The 16,306-nt window shown below is 43.4% G+C and overlaps 2 protein-coding genes across 2 annotated transcripts; one reads left to right on the plus strand and one right to left on the minus strand.

Annotated features, from left to right (window-relative positions):
* The first annotated feature begins 11,725 nt into the window (after window positions 1-11,725).
* Window positions 11,726-12,922, plus strand: LOC125523496 (uncharacterized). The gene has a single exon (XM_087536114.1). The coding sequence runs from the start codon at window positions 11,907-11,909 to the stop codon at window positions 12,807-12,809; it is 903 nt and encodes a 300-aa protein (XP_087392240.1). The 5' UTR covers window positions 11,726-11,906; the 3' UTR covers window positions 12,810-12,922.
* Window positions 12,923-14,456: 1,534 nt separating this feature from the next.
* On the minus strand, window positions 14,457-15,841 carry LOC147960258 (uncharacterized). Its single transcript, XM_087533237.1, has 4 exons — window positions 15,307-15,841; window positions 15,138-15,189; window positions 15,054-15,057; window positions 14,457-14,970 (listed from the first exon to the last, which is right to left on the minus strand). The coding sequence occupies exons 1-4, from the start codon at window positions 15,613-15,615 to the stop codon at window positions 14,862-14,864; spliced, it is 474 nt and encodes a 157-aa protein (XP_087389363.1). The 5' UTR covers window positions 15,616-15,841; the 3' UTR covers window positions 14,457-14,861.
* Window positions 15,842-16,306: the final 465 nt, after the last annotated feature.

Genomic DNA, 16,306 nt, shown 5'->3' on the forward strand with positions numbered 1-16,306 from the left:
CAAACATGCAAAGGGGTAAGTAACTATCAATGTAAACACTTTAAGCACGAGTTACCGCATGGAGAAACATTGGATATAAGATAGAAACTTGATAATTTGAATAACTTGGCTTGAGACAATTAGAATGATGAAGTCCCCTTAATTCTTCATAAAGTAGCCAAGTATCCAATGCCCTCCAACAACACCTATTGATCAAGTTTGAGCTTGTTGGTCCCCAACCAAGTTGGGTCCTAAGAGGTTAGTCACAATAGGCTTGGCTACCCAAATGGTTCTCTTCTTGACACCACTTTGAGTACCAACAACTTTGGCAAACACATTGCCAACCTTATCCTTCCCAAGAGAATAGATATCATCAATAATAATTGGGTTGGATAAGTTACCACTAGTGCATGAAGAGGCGAGGTGACCTTTCTCACGACATAAGTAGCAACGTCTAATCTTCACTTTCTTCTCACTTGATTTCTCAACTTGAGAAGAATTAGCTTGAGGATTTTTGGGAAGAGGACTTTCTTCAACTTGTGGTTGAGCATGAGATCGAACTTGTGGCCGCTTCCCTTGTTGCTTGTCACTAATGGCCTTCTTCTTCAATGGGCAAGATCTAACATGATGCCCTTCTACTTTGCACTTGAAGCAAACAATCTTGGCCGAATTCTTGACTTGTTCTTGGCCCTTCTTTTTGTTCATCTTGGACTTCTTCTTCTTATTGGAGTTGAATCCAAGTCCATCTTTGTCATTGGGGGATTTTTGCACACTCAAGATATTGTTGAGTGTGAATTTCCCTTCATGACTCTTTTCCAAGTCTTTCTTCAAAGAAGTGACTTGGGCCTTGAGATCTTTGATTTCCTCTACATGGTTAGTCTCAACACAAGTACTAGAGGAAGTATACGCTTCATTGTTAGAGCAACAAGGCAAGGAAAGCAATTCATCACAAGATGTACCAACATTGTGAGTAGATGAATTACAAGGACTAGCACATGGCAACATAGCATTTTGACTAGAAGTAGTGCTAGTATCCACATGAGGCTCACTAGATGTTACCTTAGCAATCTTGGCCTCATGAGCTATCTTTAGCACATTATGGGATACTAAAAGATCATCATGAGAGCTTGAGAGCTTTTCATGACTTTCTTCCAATTTCCCATAATTGCTAGATAGCAACTCAAGTTGAGCCTGTAGCTCAACATTCTCCTTCAAAATGGATGCTTCACAAGTAATAGAGTTAGTAGCACAAGCATCATCATTAACAACAAGAGGAGAGGACAACTTGGAAAGCTCTTTTAAATAAGAAGCTTCAAGTTGAGCATGAGACTCGGTGAGTTTGATGAGCTCACCCTTAATGAACCTTGAGCCATTTTCGAGGTGCTCAAAATCCTCAAGGAGTCTGGCATAAGCAACTTCAAGCTTAGCATTTTTAGTTTCAAAATCATTAACCACCACAAGAGCTTTATCACGAGATTCCCTCACTCTAGATAATTCTAGAGCGAAAGTCTCCTCAAGAGATTCCTTGGTGGTTTGTTCAAGTTCAAGAGTTTGAGAGAGGTCCGCAATCTCATTAGCGTAATCACGCTCATGACCTTCCATTTTATCAATGGTGACCTCATGCTCCTCCAGACGAGATTCCAACTCATCAATATATTTCTTGCCCTCAGTAGCAATAGACATGATTTCCATGAAGTTGGAACGAGCAATTTTATTCTTAAGAAGAGCCTTAAAAATCATTTCCCCTTAATTTTTAAGGAGGCAACATCATCATTCTCTTCATCATAATCAACATCATCATCACTCTTGCCATCATCAATATCATCACAAGATATATTGGGATTCAAAGTGGGAGATACTTTTGAAGCCTTGGCCATAAGGCAAAATGCAATAGATGATGATTTAGGATCCCTTGAAGCACCATCCAATACCACATCTTGTTCCATGAAGTGTTGGGTTTCCTCTACATTGTTAGCACAACAACTCAAGGAAATACATGCATTTTCATCATGTCAACAAGATATAGCAAGCATATCATCATGAGATTTAGTCAAGCAATTTCTACATGATATGCAAGGACTATCAACACAAGCATGTGAAATATTTGGAGTGCTCGAAGTGCTAAAGTCCAAAGATGAAGCATTGTAATAATAAAATGATGAAGGATTATCAACAATGAGCCCACTATCATCATTGCAATGAACACCACTACTCACCATATCATTACCTTGTGGCAAACCACACGTAGGTGAAGTAGAAGAAGTTGAGAACACAACACGGTCGGAGGTGGAGGGAGAACAATCACCCCCACAAAACTTGGACACTCCATATTTATCTTGAAGCTTTGTCCACAACTCATGAGCATCCCGGAACGGCATGAGTTGAAATATAACTACATTGCTCAAAGCATCGAAAAGCACATTAAAAGCTTGAGCATTGAGATAAGAGTTTTTCTCATCCTCTAAAGATAATCTTAGGGGATCCTTTGGAGGAGAAAAACCCATATCTACAATTCGCTCTAAATTTGGGTCCATGACCCTAAAGAGATTAAGTATGCGAATTACCCAAACATCAAAATTTGTGCCATCGAAACTAAGAGTGTCAGAGAATCCTAATCCCCTAGTCGACATCTTTACTCTCTAGGTGGTTAAGCCTAACAAAGAGAGACGAGGCTCTGATACCAATTGAAAGATCGTGGATGTCGCCTAGGGGGGGTGAATAGGCACTTTAAAATAATTACGGTTTAGGCTTGAACAAATATGGAATAAACCTAGCGGTTAATTTGTCAAATACAAAACCTACAACAACTAGGCTCACCTATGTGCACCAACAACTTATACTAAGCAAGATAAACAACTATGTGATAGCAAGATATATGACAAGAAACAATATGGCTATCACAAAGTAAAGTGCATAAGTAAAGGGCTCGGGTAAGAGATAACCGAGGCACGCGGAGACGACGATGTATCCCAAAGTTCACACCCTTGCGGATGCTAATCTCTGTTTGGAGCGGTGTGGAGACACAATGCTCCCCAAGAAGCCACTAGGGCCACCGTAATCTCCTCACGCCCTCGCACAATGCAAGATGCCGTGATTCCACTAAGGGACCCTTGAGGGCGATCACCGAACCCATACAAATGGCAACCCTTGGGGGCGGTCACCGAACCCGTACACTTTGGCAACCCTTGGAGCGGTCACCGGTACCCATCAAATTGCTTGGGGTGATCTCCACAACCTAATTGAAGACCCTGACGTTTCCCGGAGCTTTGCACCACAATGATTGAGCTCCGAACACCAACAATCGTCTAGGCGCCCAAGCACCCAAGAGGAACAAGCTCAAGGGTACCAAGCACCCAATAGTAATAAGCTTCTCAACTTGTAACTTCCATGTATCACGTGGAGAACTCAAACCGATGCATCAAATGCAATGGCAAGGGCACACGGAGTGCCCAAGTCCTTCTCTCTCAAATCACACCGAAGCAACTAATGTTAGGGAGGAAAATGAGAGAAAGAACAAGAAAGAGAGCACCAAGAACTCCAAGATCTAGATCCAAGAGGTTCCCCTCACATAGAGGAGAAAGTGATTGGTGAAAATGTGGATCTAGATCTCCTCTCTCTTTTCCCTCAAAAACTAGCAAGAATCCATAGAGGGATTGAGAGTTAGCTAGCTTGAAGAAGGTCAACAATGGGGGAAGAACACGAGCTCAAAGGATAAGGTTCAATGGGGAAGAAACTCCCCTTTTATAGGTGGGGGAAAATCCAACCGTTATGCTCACAGCCCGCACAGAGCGGTACTACCGCTCCAAGGAGCGGTACTACCGCTAGGGCGGTAGTACCCCTTTGAAAAACAACAGCGAGGAGGCAAAAGGTCAATAGAACCGCCGGAGCGGTACTACCGCTCGTCCTCACGGTACTACCGCTAGGGATCACGGTACTACCGCAAAGGGTAGCAGTACTACTGCTAGCGAGCGGTACTAAAAAAATACATCTGGGCCTATCACCGCAGGATTTGGGACGAGTTTTTGGTCCGGAGCGGTACTACCGCTGTAGGAGCCGCGGTAGTACCGCTCTGGAGCGGTAGTAAAAAATTACATCGCTCCAATTCATGGTAATACCGCCGCAGCCTTTTCAGAACACCAAAACTGCCACAACTTTTGCAAACGGACTCCGAATTCGACGAAACCAAGTTTGTTGGAAAGCTAGCGACAAGGGCTAACACAATCTTGATAGAAATACCAATATGAAGCAAATGAGAAAAGGCCCAAAAGAAAATGGTGAGAAACCTTCCTCGGATAAGACCGGTAAAACCTCCAACACCGAAAACATCATAGAAGACGCATGCAAACTCCATTTTCGATGAACCCAAGCTTGTCATCAAGATGACCATAAGCTCTAAGACTCACAAAGAGAACCAAATAAGAACTAAGAAACATGATGCAAGGATGCAATGGTTTGAGCTCTCGACGAACGATACGATCAAGCTACTCACTTGAGAGCCCCCCTTGATATTACGGCTATCGATCCTATAACCCGGTCTCCCAACTACCACCATGAGACCGGTAAAATAAAAAACCTATCAAGGGCAAACCTTTGCCTTGCACATGATCCACTTGAGCTATAGATGATGACGATCTTGTCCTCCTCAAGATGGACCACCTTTCTTGATTGCGTTGGGTCGATGGAGACTAGATGATTGCTCCCCCATACTCCACTATGGATGAGCCACTCTTCAGCACATCTTCACAAGTCCATTGACACCACAATGGATGGCAAGCTTCAAGCACTTGACCTCTTCGTGATTCTCCACTTGAACTTGCACACGGCAATCTTGATGACGATCACCACTTGATGTCATCCTTCCCATGGGTTGTATGATATCATCCTCTTAACGCAAGCCCATGGACACGTACCTAACCCCACATAGACTCTCACATAGACCATGGGTTAGTACACAAAGTGCAATGGACAATGTTTACCATACTATGGGATCACTTGATCCCTCTCGGTACATCTTCTACTCTTTGTGAGTTGATCAATTTGATTCACTCTTGACTTAGTCTTGATCAATCTTGAATCTTTCCAACTCTTTTCGTTTGGATGATGTCTTGAAGGTAAACATGAATGATCACACAATCTTCTTCTTCAAGACATGACTACAATAAGCTCAACACTCACATGACCAATCTTTGAATAATTCCTTAATAGCACCTTGGTCAACCCATAAACTCCTTAAAACCAACACATGGACTTCAAGAAATGCCTGTGAAAAAATCCTTTAAATATAACTCAATGCAACCATTAGTCCATAGAGAATGTCATCAATTACCAAAACCACACATGGGGGCACCGCATGTCCTTTCAAGCGCCTGCAGCTTTTCCGCCATTTTATGGCAACGAAGTGCACGTGCACTAGTTCCAAGGTGATGTCGGCATGGACCGACGAGGATGGTGGCGTCGCCTCGTCCGTCTTCTCATCCGCGTCACTTCCCTCCAGCGGGGTCATCGACACGTCAACCTCTATGCCGACAAACTTGCCTCTGCTTTGTCGAGACCGTCTCCCGCATCTCTAGGACGGTCATGGTGAATATGGTGCGGTGCTAGTCTGAGGAGACACCATTTAAATAGTGAGTGACGGCCAGGCCAAGCGATGGGCTGTGTCAATACGGGCATGGGAGTCGGTTTCTCGTCTGCCGCACCTATTTAATGTCGGCAACCGGACGGACGGGAGCGGGATTGAATGCGGTACAGAGCCATCTAGTCCCGTTTGTTCACGTGTCTCCCGCATTGAAAACAAGCACTGAGACCAGGTGGCGCTCTCGGTCGGCGCAGCATGTTAATGTCGGCTCCAGTGAGAAGTCGCATCCGTTTTGAGCCGGCATCAATGCAGCGCAGGCTGGCATGACTGTGCACGGACGCGTGCGTGAGAGAGGTTTTGGCTGGGTCCAGGGTGTCGGACGTGCGCGGGTAGTCCAAACGCTCTCAAATCCCCATGGTTTGTCTTTGGTTTTTGAAAAACAGATGTCCGACAAGTCTTTGGATCGATGATGTATTCCGTTGAAGACAAATTGTGTCTCAATGGATAAGAGCGGTTCGGGGTCAGCGTTGAAGATGCTCTTATCTTTTTTTTTCTTTTTCTTTTTTGCGGCAACAAAACTTGTATTACTCAATTACAATGTCCTTACAATCACCGTGAGCTAGTTCCAAAACCTCTACTGGACCAGACCCTAGCCAAGAAGATGCTCTTATCAAACAAAAAGTTATTGTAATTTAATCAGCTACGGAACATAATCGTTGATCAGTTCCGCCGACCTAGAAGCTAGAGCAGCACGCACGTTTCGTACACGAACTAGCTCACGACGATGCAACTCGAAAGAACGCAAGCAGAGCAGAATGCATACGTGTCAAGTCTTCAACCTCGTAATAATAATAAAATTAGGGAGTGACTAATCATCAGACGGCTGTTTTTTAATTTGCTTCAGGCTGTTTTTTATTCCAATGGAGGGTTGACACGCGTCTTGCCGCAGTGACTACTCAGTCTAAAAATGTTAGTAACAAAAAAACATCTGTTTTCTCGCTGGGTTCAGGTCAAAAACTATGCGCCAGCCTCTTTGGCCCTTCTGATGGTTTGCGCATCATCCTTCCTTTCCCCTAATCGGGCCGCCTGGCCAACCCGTTAACACACAAAAACGCTGGGGTAGCCCTCGATCTTACCCAGATTGGGGCGACTTGGAGCCGTAGCTTACTGCCCTGGCTCAAACTAAACCCCAGCTGCATACTTTCCCACACTAAAATATTCCACATACTACAATTTTCCCATGTTGTGAATAAAAACTGAATTCAGAGAAATATCCTGCTGCTGTGTACATATTTTACCTAGAAAAAATGTACTGTCTAAGACTACAAAACAAAAACTGAAAAAAAAAGAACTTGACCATACATTTGCCGTAAGGAAGAATTAGATACCTTAAAAATAAGACTGAAGAAGAAACATCTTGTCGTTCCCCTATAGGAAAATGTAGAAAAAAGTCAAAAATTAGGATGAAGAAACAACTCTGAAGACTGATGCTACTTGTGCTGAAGACTGATGAAAACGCACATAAAACCTGACAATACCTTCAATAAAAAACAATGATGGGAACAGAGATCTTGCCAGAATAGCATACGACAACAATGATCTTCGAAAAGTTGTTTCTTAAACTCCGCCCTCGTAAAACAACCACTCCTTGGCTGCTACAGCCGCTGGAAGCGACACAGGTGTCAGTAGGCTTATTAGCGTAGACCCACAAAAAATGATCTTCCTCCGAGAGTTGTATCTTTGAGCGTCAAAAGCATGTATCTGTTGTGATAGGATTCGACACCACTGACGCCCCATTTGGTCCATTTCCAACGTGTATCTGATCTGTAAAAAATGAAGTGAAGCAATAAATATGAAGGCCAAATTAATAAGATGACAAAATGCAGATAAACTGAAAACTGTATGAACAAACTTGCGAACCTACCTGGGATTTCTTGACAAACTAAGCAACTAGGATGGACGGTTTTATTCGAGAAGATCGAACAAGGACTGAAGTAGCTGAAGGTCTGAATACTCATAAATAAGAAAACAATCTAGATAAGCAGAACAAATTTTTCGTGGTTGTAGGCTGTGGTGGACTTAGGTTTGAAACAATGAATAGTAAATTAAGACTGAACAGTGAATACTAACTAACCTACCTATGTGGTAACACACAAAACTGAACAAAATGACACCTAACACTGAAACTAATAACATAATTAAAAATGACACTAACCCCTGAGAGTACTTAAAATGACACTAGTGTGGGAGAACTTGTTGAGTAAGTGTGGGACAACTTTGGCTCGGAGATGTGAAATATAACATACAGGTACAAAAATAAAGGTAAGAAAATGATCAGGACTCATTGGAAAATGACAGAGTGAGTAAGCACTAGGGACTCAGACTGATTGACTAAAAACTGATAGACTAAAAAAGGAAATGAATGCAACAAGTAATGACTAAATGAGAAAAAGAAATCTAAGAAAAAGCTAAAGTTTATATAATTCTATCAGCTAAAAGGACTAAGTTTGTATCTGAAGTAGGAAAAACTGAATTCATACACAAACTAAAGAAGAAATGAAATGTTTAACAACAGGACAACTATCATGTTATCATAAAACATACATGGAGGTGTTGGTAATATCCACATCATAGCCTTGTAAAAATGAGTGATGAATGAAAAATGAAACATAACAAGAACTAGATTGTAGTGATAATTGAATAGCTGACCATGACAGTGAACTAGACTATAGTGATAATTTTTTTTTGAAACAGAACTATAGTGATAAATTGAACATATTCAAAACTAAGTTACCACTCAGCTTTCAAAATCCTTAGACAACCAAACCCCAAAATTTAGACGCGATGAGTGACGGTCAGCGCAGTCGGACCTGCAGATTGGGTACGCCATCCCTGTTACATATGTAGCAGAGAAAAAAACTATTTGTTAGCAAAAAGATGACTGAAAAACTAAGAACAGAGACTCACCAGATAACTAATTTAAACTACAGGAATTATAAACACATATCAAGTCTAACAAATTTAAAATGAATGCTGAAAATACAGGAATAACATCATAAACTGAAAATAATAAGCTGAATGGAAACTAACTAGTTAGAATAATAAATGACTTAACTTAAAACTGATAGACTAGAACAAACACTGACCAAATAACTGAAGAGAACTAAAATGAGACACTTAAGATACTAAACAAACACCGACCAAATAACTAATCACTTAATATATAGTTGAAGATAACTAAAACTGATACTTTAGAGTACTGATGACTAAAAACTAAAAATAATCTAGCAAAAAAACCAGTGCAAAAAACTGAAAACCGAAAACTAAAAACATAGGACTTACAGGAACATAAGGTTCAAAACAGAAATAATCATCTACTAAAAGACAAGACTCATGAGAGAGAGGAGTGAATAAAGATGCAAATGATAACTAAATATGATAAAAATGAGGACTGATACTATTACCAAAACTAACATAAGACTGAAAAGGCAAGCTTACAAACTGAGGAACAAAACACCAATGGTTGGAACAAAATTATAGAAAGGTACTGAAAACGGAAGACTAGACTACAAAAACACTGAAAACAAAGATTCTAAAGACACAGAAAACTGAAGAACTAGAGATAGAGAGAAAAGAGGGCTGAATAAACAAGACAAAAAAGGTGGTTGAATAGTAAGGTGACTCAAGAAACACTGAAAAGTGAAGGATTGAAGACAGAGAAAAGAAATCTGAATAAATAAACAATTACTAAAGACTGAAGAAAGATGACTGAAAATATATATGAAATAGTTACTGATGACAGGATGAAGAAGAGATGTAATGGGCAAGGTATGCAAACAGAGGAATGAAGCAATTCCAACAGGACAATAGGGACCCTGACCACTATATGGCGCAGAGTGGAGGTGACAGTTTGACTGTCGAGCTATTGAATCCTGCTATAGCCTGACAATTTGTCTAACCTTCCTGATTGGATAAGTGATTTTCAGGCATTGTAGTTAAGAAAAATATGAAGTGAAGTTTGCAGCAGTTGAAATTCATTTTAAACAATAGCCATTGCCAGAAGAACTAAACAAAAAAGTAGGCCCTTTCGCCTTTGAGACACATCGATCTTTCACAACTGGCGCGCAACCTAGCCGACCCGTCTCCTGGTAGATGTTGATTTCTTCGCGTGTGTTCAAAGAAACTAATTTAGGGGTGCTCTGGTTTTTTTACTGTTAGGCTGACCCCTGAAAAAATTGACTTCGAACACACCTTAATTGGAGGCACTGCAATGAAAGAAAAATCGTTGTCTACTGAAAAATGAACACCCATGAACCTGCACTACAGCAAAAAAGAAACCTACACCGAAAAGCAACCAGTGTTCATGCAGGAAAAAGGCCTAAACCTACAAAAAGCATACTGAAAAATTATAATAGCCAATACATAACAGGTAACGGGGAAAATTCAGATCTGTTTGTTTTAGCGTGAATAAATCACGCCATAAAATAACCGTGAGCTTGCTCACGAAAATCGGGCGTGAGAAGCAAAACCATCTCCATAATGAAGGAAATATTTAAGCTGAATAATGTATAGAACATGGTAAAAAAATGAATAATATAGTACCAAAAGCTAGCTCTCATTCACTAAACTGAAAAATGATAAGTACAGAAAATATAGATTGTGCGCATGTAACATGTTTTCATCATGGAAGATGCTACCGAAGAAAATAGGATTCAGAACATTCCTTCGTCCATGCTTACATCAACAGAAAGCAGACGAAAATGCTGCCTGAACCATTACTGAACATTGCATAGACCCTCCCACAAAAAAATAAAATCACCAGCAAATGCCTAAAAAACTCAAATACCTACTTCCACACATGCAACACCTGTGCAGTTTTTAAAAGATGCAGAGGAGCCGAACCGCAGATCTACATCCAACACTTCGTAGTCAACTTAGGGCATCTTCAATGGTTGTAAGATAGTTGTTGGTAGATTTTGCCACATATGATTTTTGATGATGTGTCATACAATAAATGAGGGAAGAGAGAAATATTGTATGTACATGAACTAACACCCTTTGCACAAGCTCCAATGTAGAATGAGAGAGCACCTTATTTGTTATTTCACATCCTATTGGGCAAACTACATACAACTCATTGGAGTTGTTGTATATTAAGGTGTTGGTTGATGACATGGAATATTTTGCCAACAGACTAACATACAAACTGTTGAAGATGCCCTTAGTGGAATATTTTGTTTAGTGGTGAAATTGACACTCAATACTTCTTTGAACCGGAGATCTAGATCTAGAAAAACAACGAGCCAGACTTGGCGATGAAATTTGGGGATTGACTGACACACACGCATAGGTGGCTGCAAAATATTTAGGATCGTTTCTCATGAACCACTCAAAATCGCAGATGTGAACTAAGCTATCGCAAAACGTTCCTACCCAAAAACCAGCTAATTGAACAACCCCTGCGACATGGCTCTATGCCCGGCGACCACGACGATGAACTGAATCAAACACAGAAAGAGGCAGATCAGATAGAACAAACAAAAAATTGGACAAACCTAGGACAACAGGGAGACGGAAGTATACCTTGCGCCCCACCGACGCCGGCAAATACTACCTCCCCCAGCATGGGTGCTTGTTGGCGGCGAGCATGACGGGGAGCTCCGCTGAGTTCCTCTCCAGCCCGCGGCCATCTCTGTGACGCACACCTCCAGCAATCAAGCCCCACGCTCCATCTCCGCTTGGCCGACCAACCGCTAATCACCGGTGAGGAGGCCCCTTCCCTCCGCCGTCTCCGCCCGCCTCGGCCAACCCCTTCCAATCCCCTCCCCGGCTAGGACAAAGGCCGCCGCCCTTCGCCCCATCGACTGAATAGAAAATTCAAAAAACACTTATGCGAGACTGAGGGCGGAAAACCAGTGAACCCGAAAACCCAACAACAACAATAAAATTCACGACACATCGACCCGGTTCACGCGAGACTGAGGGCGTACGACGCGCGGAGATTCGCGTGGATCGGACGGACAGAAAAACGACATGAGACGAATTTAAAAACAGATGACTGAAAAATAGTAAAACTGTAAAATTATTGTAGCTAGTCCACTAGTGTACTCCTATCTTGATTGATGATTTCTTAACGCCTGTGTACATCGCCTGCGTTTCAGCTGGAAACACATGACCTTTCTTCTTTATGTTTGACCAGTATACTGCTCCTGTTGTCCTTTCTTGACTTTGTCAGCATTTAGGCCTAACCTGTATAAAACCCCTCACAACGTCAACGTGCATGCTTCTACCCGAATACCCAAGTACCCAATCACAAACAACAGACGTACACGTATCACCATAAGCTGCAAATATGTCAGCTCTAGCTCTAGTACTAGTACTGCTCTGCTCGGCCACGATCATGGCGGCGCCGGCGGCGGCGGACGTGGAGTCCCACAGCTTCCCCGTCTTCAACGCCACCACGACCGAGAGCCTCTGGGTGGCAACGAACATGTCCGTCGTCATGCCGGCAGCGCTCCTCTTCAGGCCAGAGCAGCTGTTTCCGGAGGTCAACGTGTCCGAGGGGTTTCTGCTGCTCCCCAAGATGGTCGACGTCTGGCGCGCCGGCGCCGGCGGGTTGCCGACACGGGAGGCGTCCTTCAACACGAGCTTCACGGTGGAAAGCGCCGCCCCTCCCGTCTCCTTCGTCCTCCTCCTCGACAGGTTCCCGACGCTCAACAACCCCCTGGGCCTCCGTGGCGCTAACGGCTCGGCCGCCGGTGCCGCGCCGAACGCCACGGACGGCCTCGCCGCGGTCGAGGTCGGCACGGTGAGGTCGTACGCGCCAGAGTCTCCGAGCGTCGGCCTCAACGTCACCGTCACGCCCAACGGCACCGCGGCGCCTGGCCGCCGCGCCGTGTGGGTCGAGTACAACGCCGTCGAGCACGTAGTGCGCGTGTACGTCGCCGCCGGTGGGGAACCGAGGCCAGCCAGAGCGCTCCTCGACGCGCGGCTCTCCCTCGCTGGCCAAGGCACCACGCAAACCGCGTTGGTCGGCTTCTTCGCCGCCAGAGTCCGCGACATCTTCGTCGGTGTTCGTGATTGGGACCTCACGGTGGACAGGCTCGACACCGACGGCAAGAAGAAGGGGACGCCGTGGTGGGTGATACTGATCGCGGTGATCGGGTCCGTGGCCGCCGCCGCCGCCATCGTCTCCCTGGTAGTGTGCTCCTTTGTATCGAGGCGACGGGCGCGCGATGTGGAACCCAAGCAATAGTCTACACAGGCTTGGCATGTGCGTGTAGACGTCTGTCTGCAAGCTACTCTGTTTTTATGTTATACTAGTCCAATACCCGTACGTTGCCACGGACAATAAAAATATATAATCAATTCGTTGTTTACATTTTGCAGTGCAACATATAATCAGTTCGTTGTTTACATTTTGCAGTGCATGCACGTGCAGTTCAAATCATGCCATGTTATTTTCGGTTGCAAATCTTCATCTTTCTTTCACATCTCATCTCAGCTCATCACTTGGCTCCGCTCCACTCCACGTCTCTCCGCTATAGCAAGCAATTATTCATCACATCCTATATATCTCCATCCCGCTGTGCATGTTCGCATTTCTCTCTGATGTGTCCCTTCTTCGTCCAACCTTATTTGTTTCGTTTCTCAAACTACAAGTGCCTTTTGGCACCATAGATGTCACTTGGCAACAATTAGCAATGCCCTAACGCATCAATATAATGAAAACAAATACAATTCGATGAGATGAGCATTATACGATAACAAGATTGACACTATGACATTTAACGGCAATGAGCCGCTACACCACACCCGTAGGCAGCATTTAAATCTTACAATTGTGCTCCACTACCCTCGTCATCTCACATTTTATTCATCGGACAGAATTGTACATCTAGAGAGGAATCTATTTTTGGTTAAACTGGAAGGATGAACCTGTGTGCAGTATCACAAGAAACACACAAATGTTTTGTTGCCAATCAAGACAAGGAAAAGGAGATCATAAATTTGCTGAGCATTTTCCAATTTGATGTCATATCACAAGTTCTGAATTGTGGAGCATTGACGAGATAATTTGGTCCGGTATGATAAGGATCAAAATACAAAAATTGTGCCATCAAATTTTTTCAATGAATACACAACAAATAGAATGCTACATAACACATTGTTGAAGTAGCAAGAAAACATTCGCAAAAAAAAAAGTAGCAAGCAAACATTAGCTTCGCCTTCATGTACAGCACATTCATTTTACATTCTTATCTACAGATGGCTACTCCAACAATCTTGAGTCATAGGGACAAAAACGTAAGCCTGACCTAGGCAAAAGGCGAGAACGCATCTTCAGATTATTGTCTTACCTGCAGAAAACAGGTAGCAGGATACATGGTCAGGCCAAAATGAATTATCGAAACACTGTCAGGTATTGCCTCTTTACAAAGAGTACAAACATCCTAGATATTTCAGAATGACCGCCGCCTTGCAGCTCCTAGAAACAATAGAAACCGGTAATATTAACAGTCATGTCAACAATAAGTATTCCGATCGATGGGAAGGATATTTCCTGACATCCAATTATATGGCCAAGTCCAAACCAATTAATGACACTGGATTCAGCTGAGACATGCATGGATACTGTGAATTTAAATGTACCCGTTCGAAGCTGGTTTCAGCATGGAAATGCATGGATACAGGGAAGGATTACACACCTATTTATGGTTTTATCAAGTAACTTCATGCATCACTGTTAGTTACCAGGCACCAGCACTCTCATTTCATGTATCCTTTAGATTCAGCTATGGATAGAACTTCGAAGGGCACTGGTAGAAATAGGCATAGGCATACATTGAAATCATAAAACTATTTGGAGATAATACAGAAGCAATATATTTATATATGTGTCACGATATCTCATCAACACATATTTGTTTCCTGATTTTTTCAGCTGCATCTTTGTTTTCTAGTAACATATGAACCCATGTTTAGTTGGTAATGGAACAAAAAGTATATCTTGGTTAAAAATACTACAGTACAGAGGTAGCTCTCACTGACAATTTAGTACTAATGATACATGCCTCACCAAACTACGTAACCTTCATAATATGTTTGCCGTTGTATTTTCAATAATATATGCTACAAATTATTGGTCGAAATTAGTATTCGACCAATGTACACTTTCAATGGAGGAATTTTCATCCTAATTTGTTAGCACACAAAAATCAAAACTACACAATATTGGATATGTAGGCTGCTCGTGTATAAGTGATTGAGAAAAGGATCTACACTAACTATCTTGCAAATTCTTCGTTCACCTACGCCTGCGCATCATCCAGCACCCCAACGACCAGCCATAAAGTGAACACAAATTCCTCGCAGAAGAAGCCGGGGTGTAAAGAAAAATCAGTATGCTCCTTGTCCTGCACATAATCCAGCATTAAACAATTAGCGTCAGGTCAAGCACCATCCCAAGATGAACATCAAGCCTTATGTTGTGACTTGCCTCACTACACCATGATCAAAGTTTACGGCTGAAATACCATGATCATTCGAAAACACATCTCTCGAAGGAAAAGAAACATCTTACATTTGACCGGGAGATTGATTGATATGGTGTATTTTTTTATGGATTTCCCTTCCTGAAAATGACGAATACTTCTTTTTCACTAACTATGAGTCCAGTCTGAGATTGTCTTTTACTATACATACGCAATACTAATTTGCTGGGGTTCAAAACCTCGTGGATATTAATTTGCTGGGGAGAAGAGATTGAGGGGCTGATCGTCATTGAACTGGACGTCTGGACCAGAACGGAGTTCACCTTTTTTCCTTGACACCACCGGCTCAATTGTCCCATGTGAGCATTGTGGGTCATGACGGACGCGGTCGCAAGCATAGATCCTGATCCTGACATCGGTGTCATTGTCTCTGCCGCGGGTGAAAGGGGGCGATGTGGTAGTCGGCGAGGGGAACTGGCCACGGGGTTGCCATCCCAGAGACGTCATGGCGGAGGAGTGCTCCGGGTTGAGCTTGCCAAGGGCATAGGCCGTCGTCGTGGTCGCCATCGGGGCATCCGAGCGCAGCCCCTGGCGGCGGGCATAGGTGCGAGGTGGCGCCGTGGTGGAGGAAGATGGGGCAGGCTAGGGCGCGGGTGGCGGCGGCATCATGCAAAGAGAGGAGGGGAGGTTGCGGTGGATGCGCCGGAGTGGCGGGCGCACATGCGGCGGCGACATTCTCGTCAGAGAGACAGGATCCGGATAGAGAATTGGGAGGAGATGCCGCGAGGGGCGTCTATGCGTGCGTGAGTGGATCGCGGCAAATCGGCAGTTGCCCTTTGGCAGAGTCGTGCATCCGTAAGTGGGCTTGTTTTACGATTTTCTTTTCTCTCGTCCGTATTCCGCTCAACAGCATGCGCAGGGCCAGATCTTTTTTCTCTTACGAAATCGTAGGGCATTATTTTTGCGGGGTCGCACGAGGTGAAAAGGATGCTGGTTGAACCATCACGACGACGGCAGATCCCTTTTAATAGCAGAGATACTTCCAAGTTTGAAATCCAAATTTAACGAGTGAAGAGCAGCATACCGCACTTTTATTTTCCTATACTTTAGAAACGCATAATGCTCTAAGCTTATTTTCTCCTTCCTTTCATCTCTGGGTTTTTTTTGATACGGTGAGGACGAAGAGGTGAACTAGTGATGGCAAAGCGTATGTTCGGTTGATGACGAAAACGAATGCTATTGTTTTTTGTCATGACTC

Source organism: Triticum urartu, chromosome 7A (genome assembly GCF_056163025.1).
Source record: "Triticum urartu cultivar PI428250 chromosome 7A, HENAU_Tu73, whole genome shotgun sequence".
Taxonomy (NCBI): Eukaryota; Viridiplantae; Streptophyta; class Magnoliopsida; order Poales; family Poaceae; genus Triticum; species Triticum urartu.

Coding starts and splice junctions, on each gene's coding strand:
- LOC147960258 (XM_087533237.1), bottom strand. CDS start 15,615: ATGGCGACCACGACGACGGCCTATGCCCTTGGCAAGCTCAACCCGGAG. Junction 15,190..15,306: donor CCCTCAATCTCTTCTCCCCA/GCAAATTAATAT, acceptor CGTCATTTTCAG/GAAGGGAAATCCATAAAAAA.
- LOC125523496 (XM_087536114.1), top strand. CDS start 11,907: ATGTCAGCTCTAGCTCTAGTACTAGTACTGCTCTGCTCGGCCACGATC.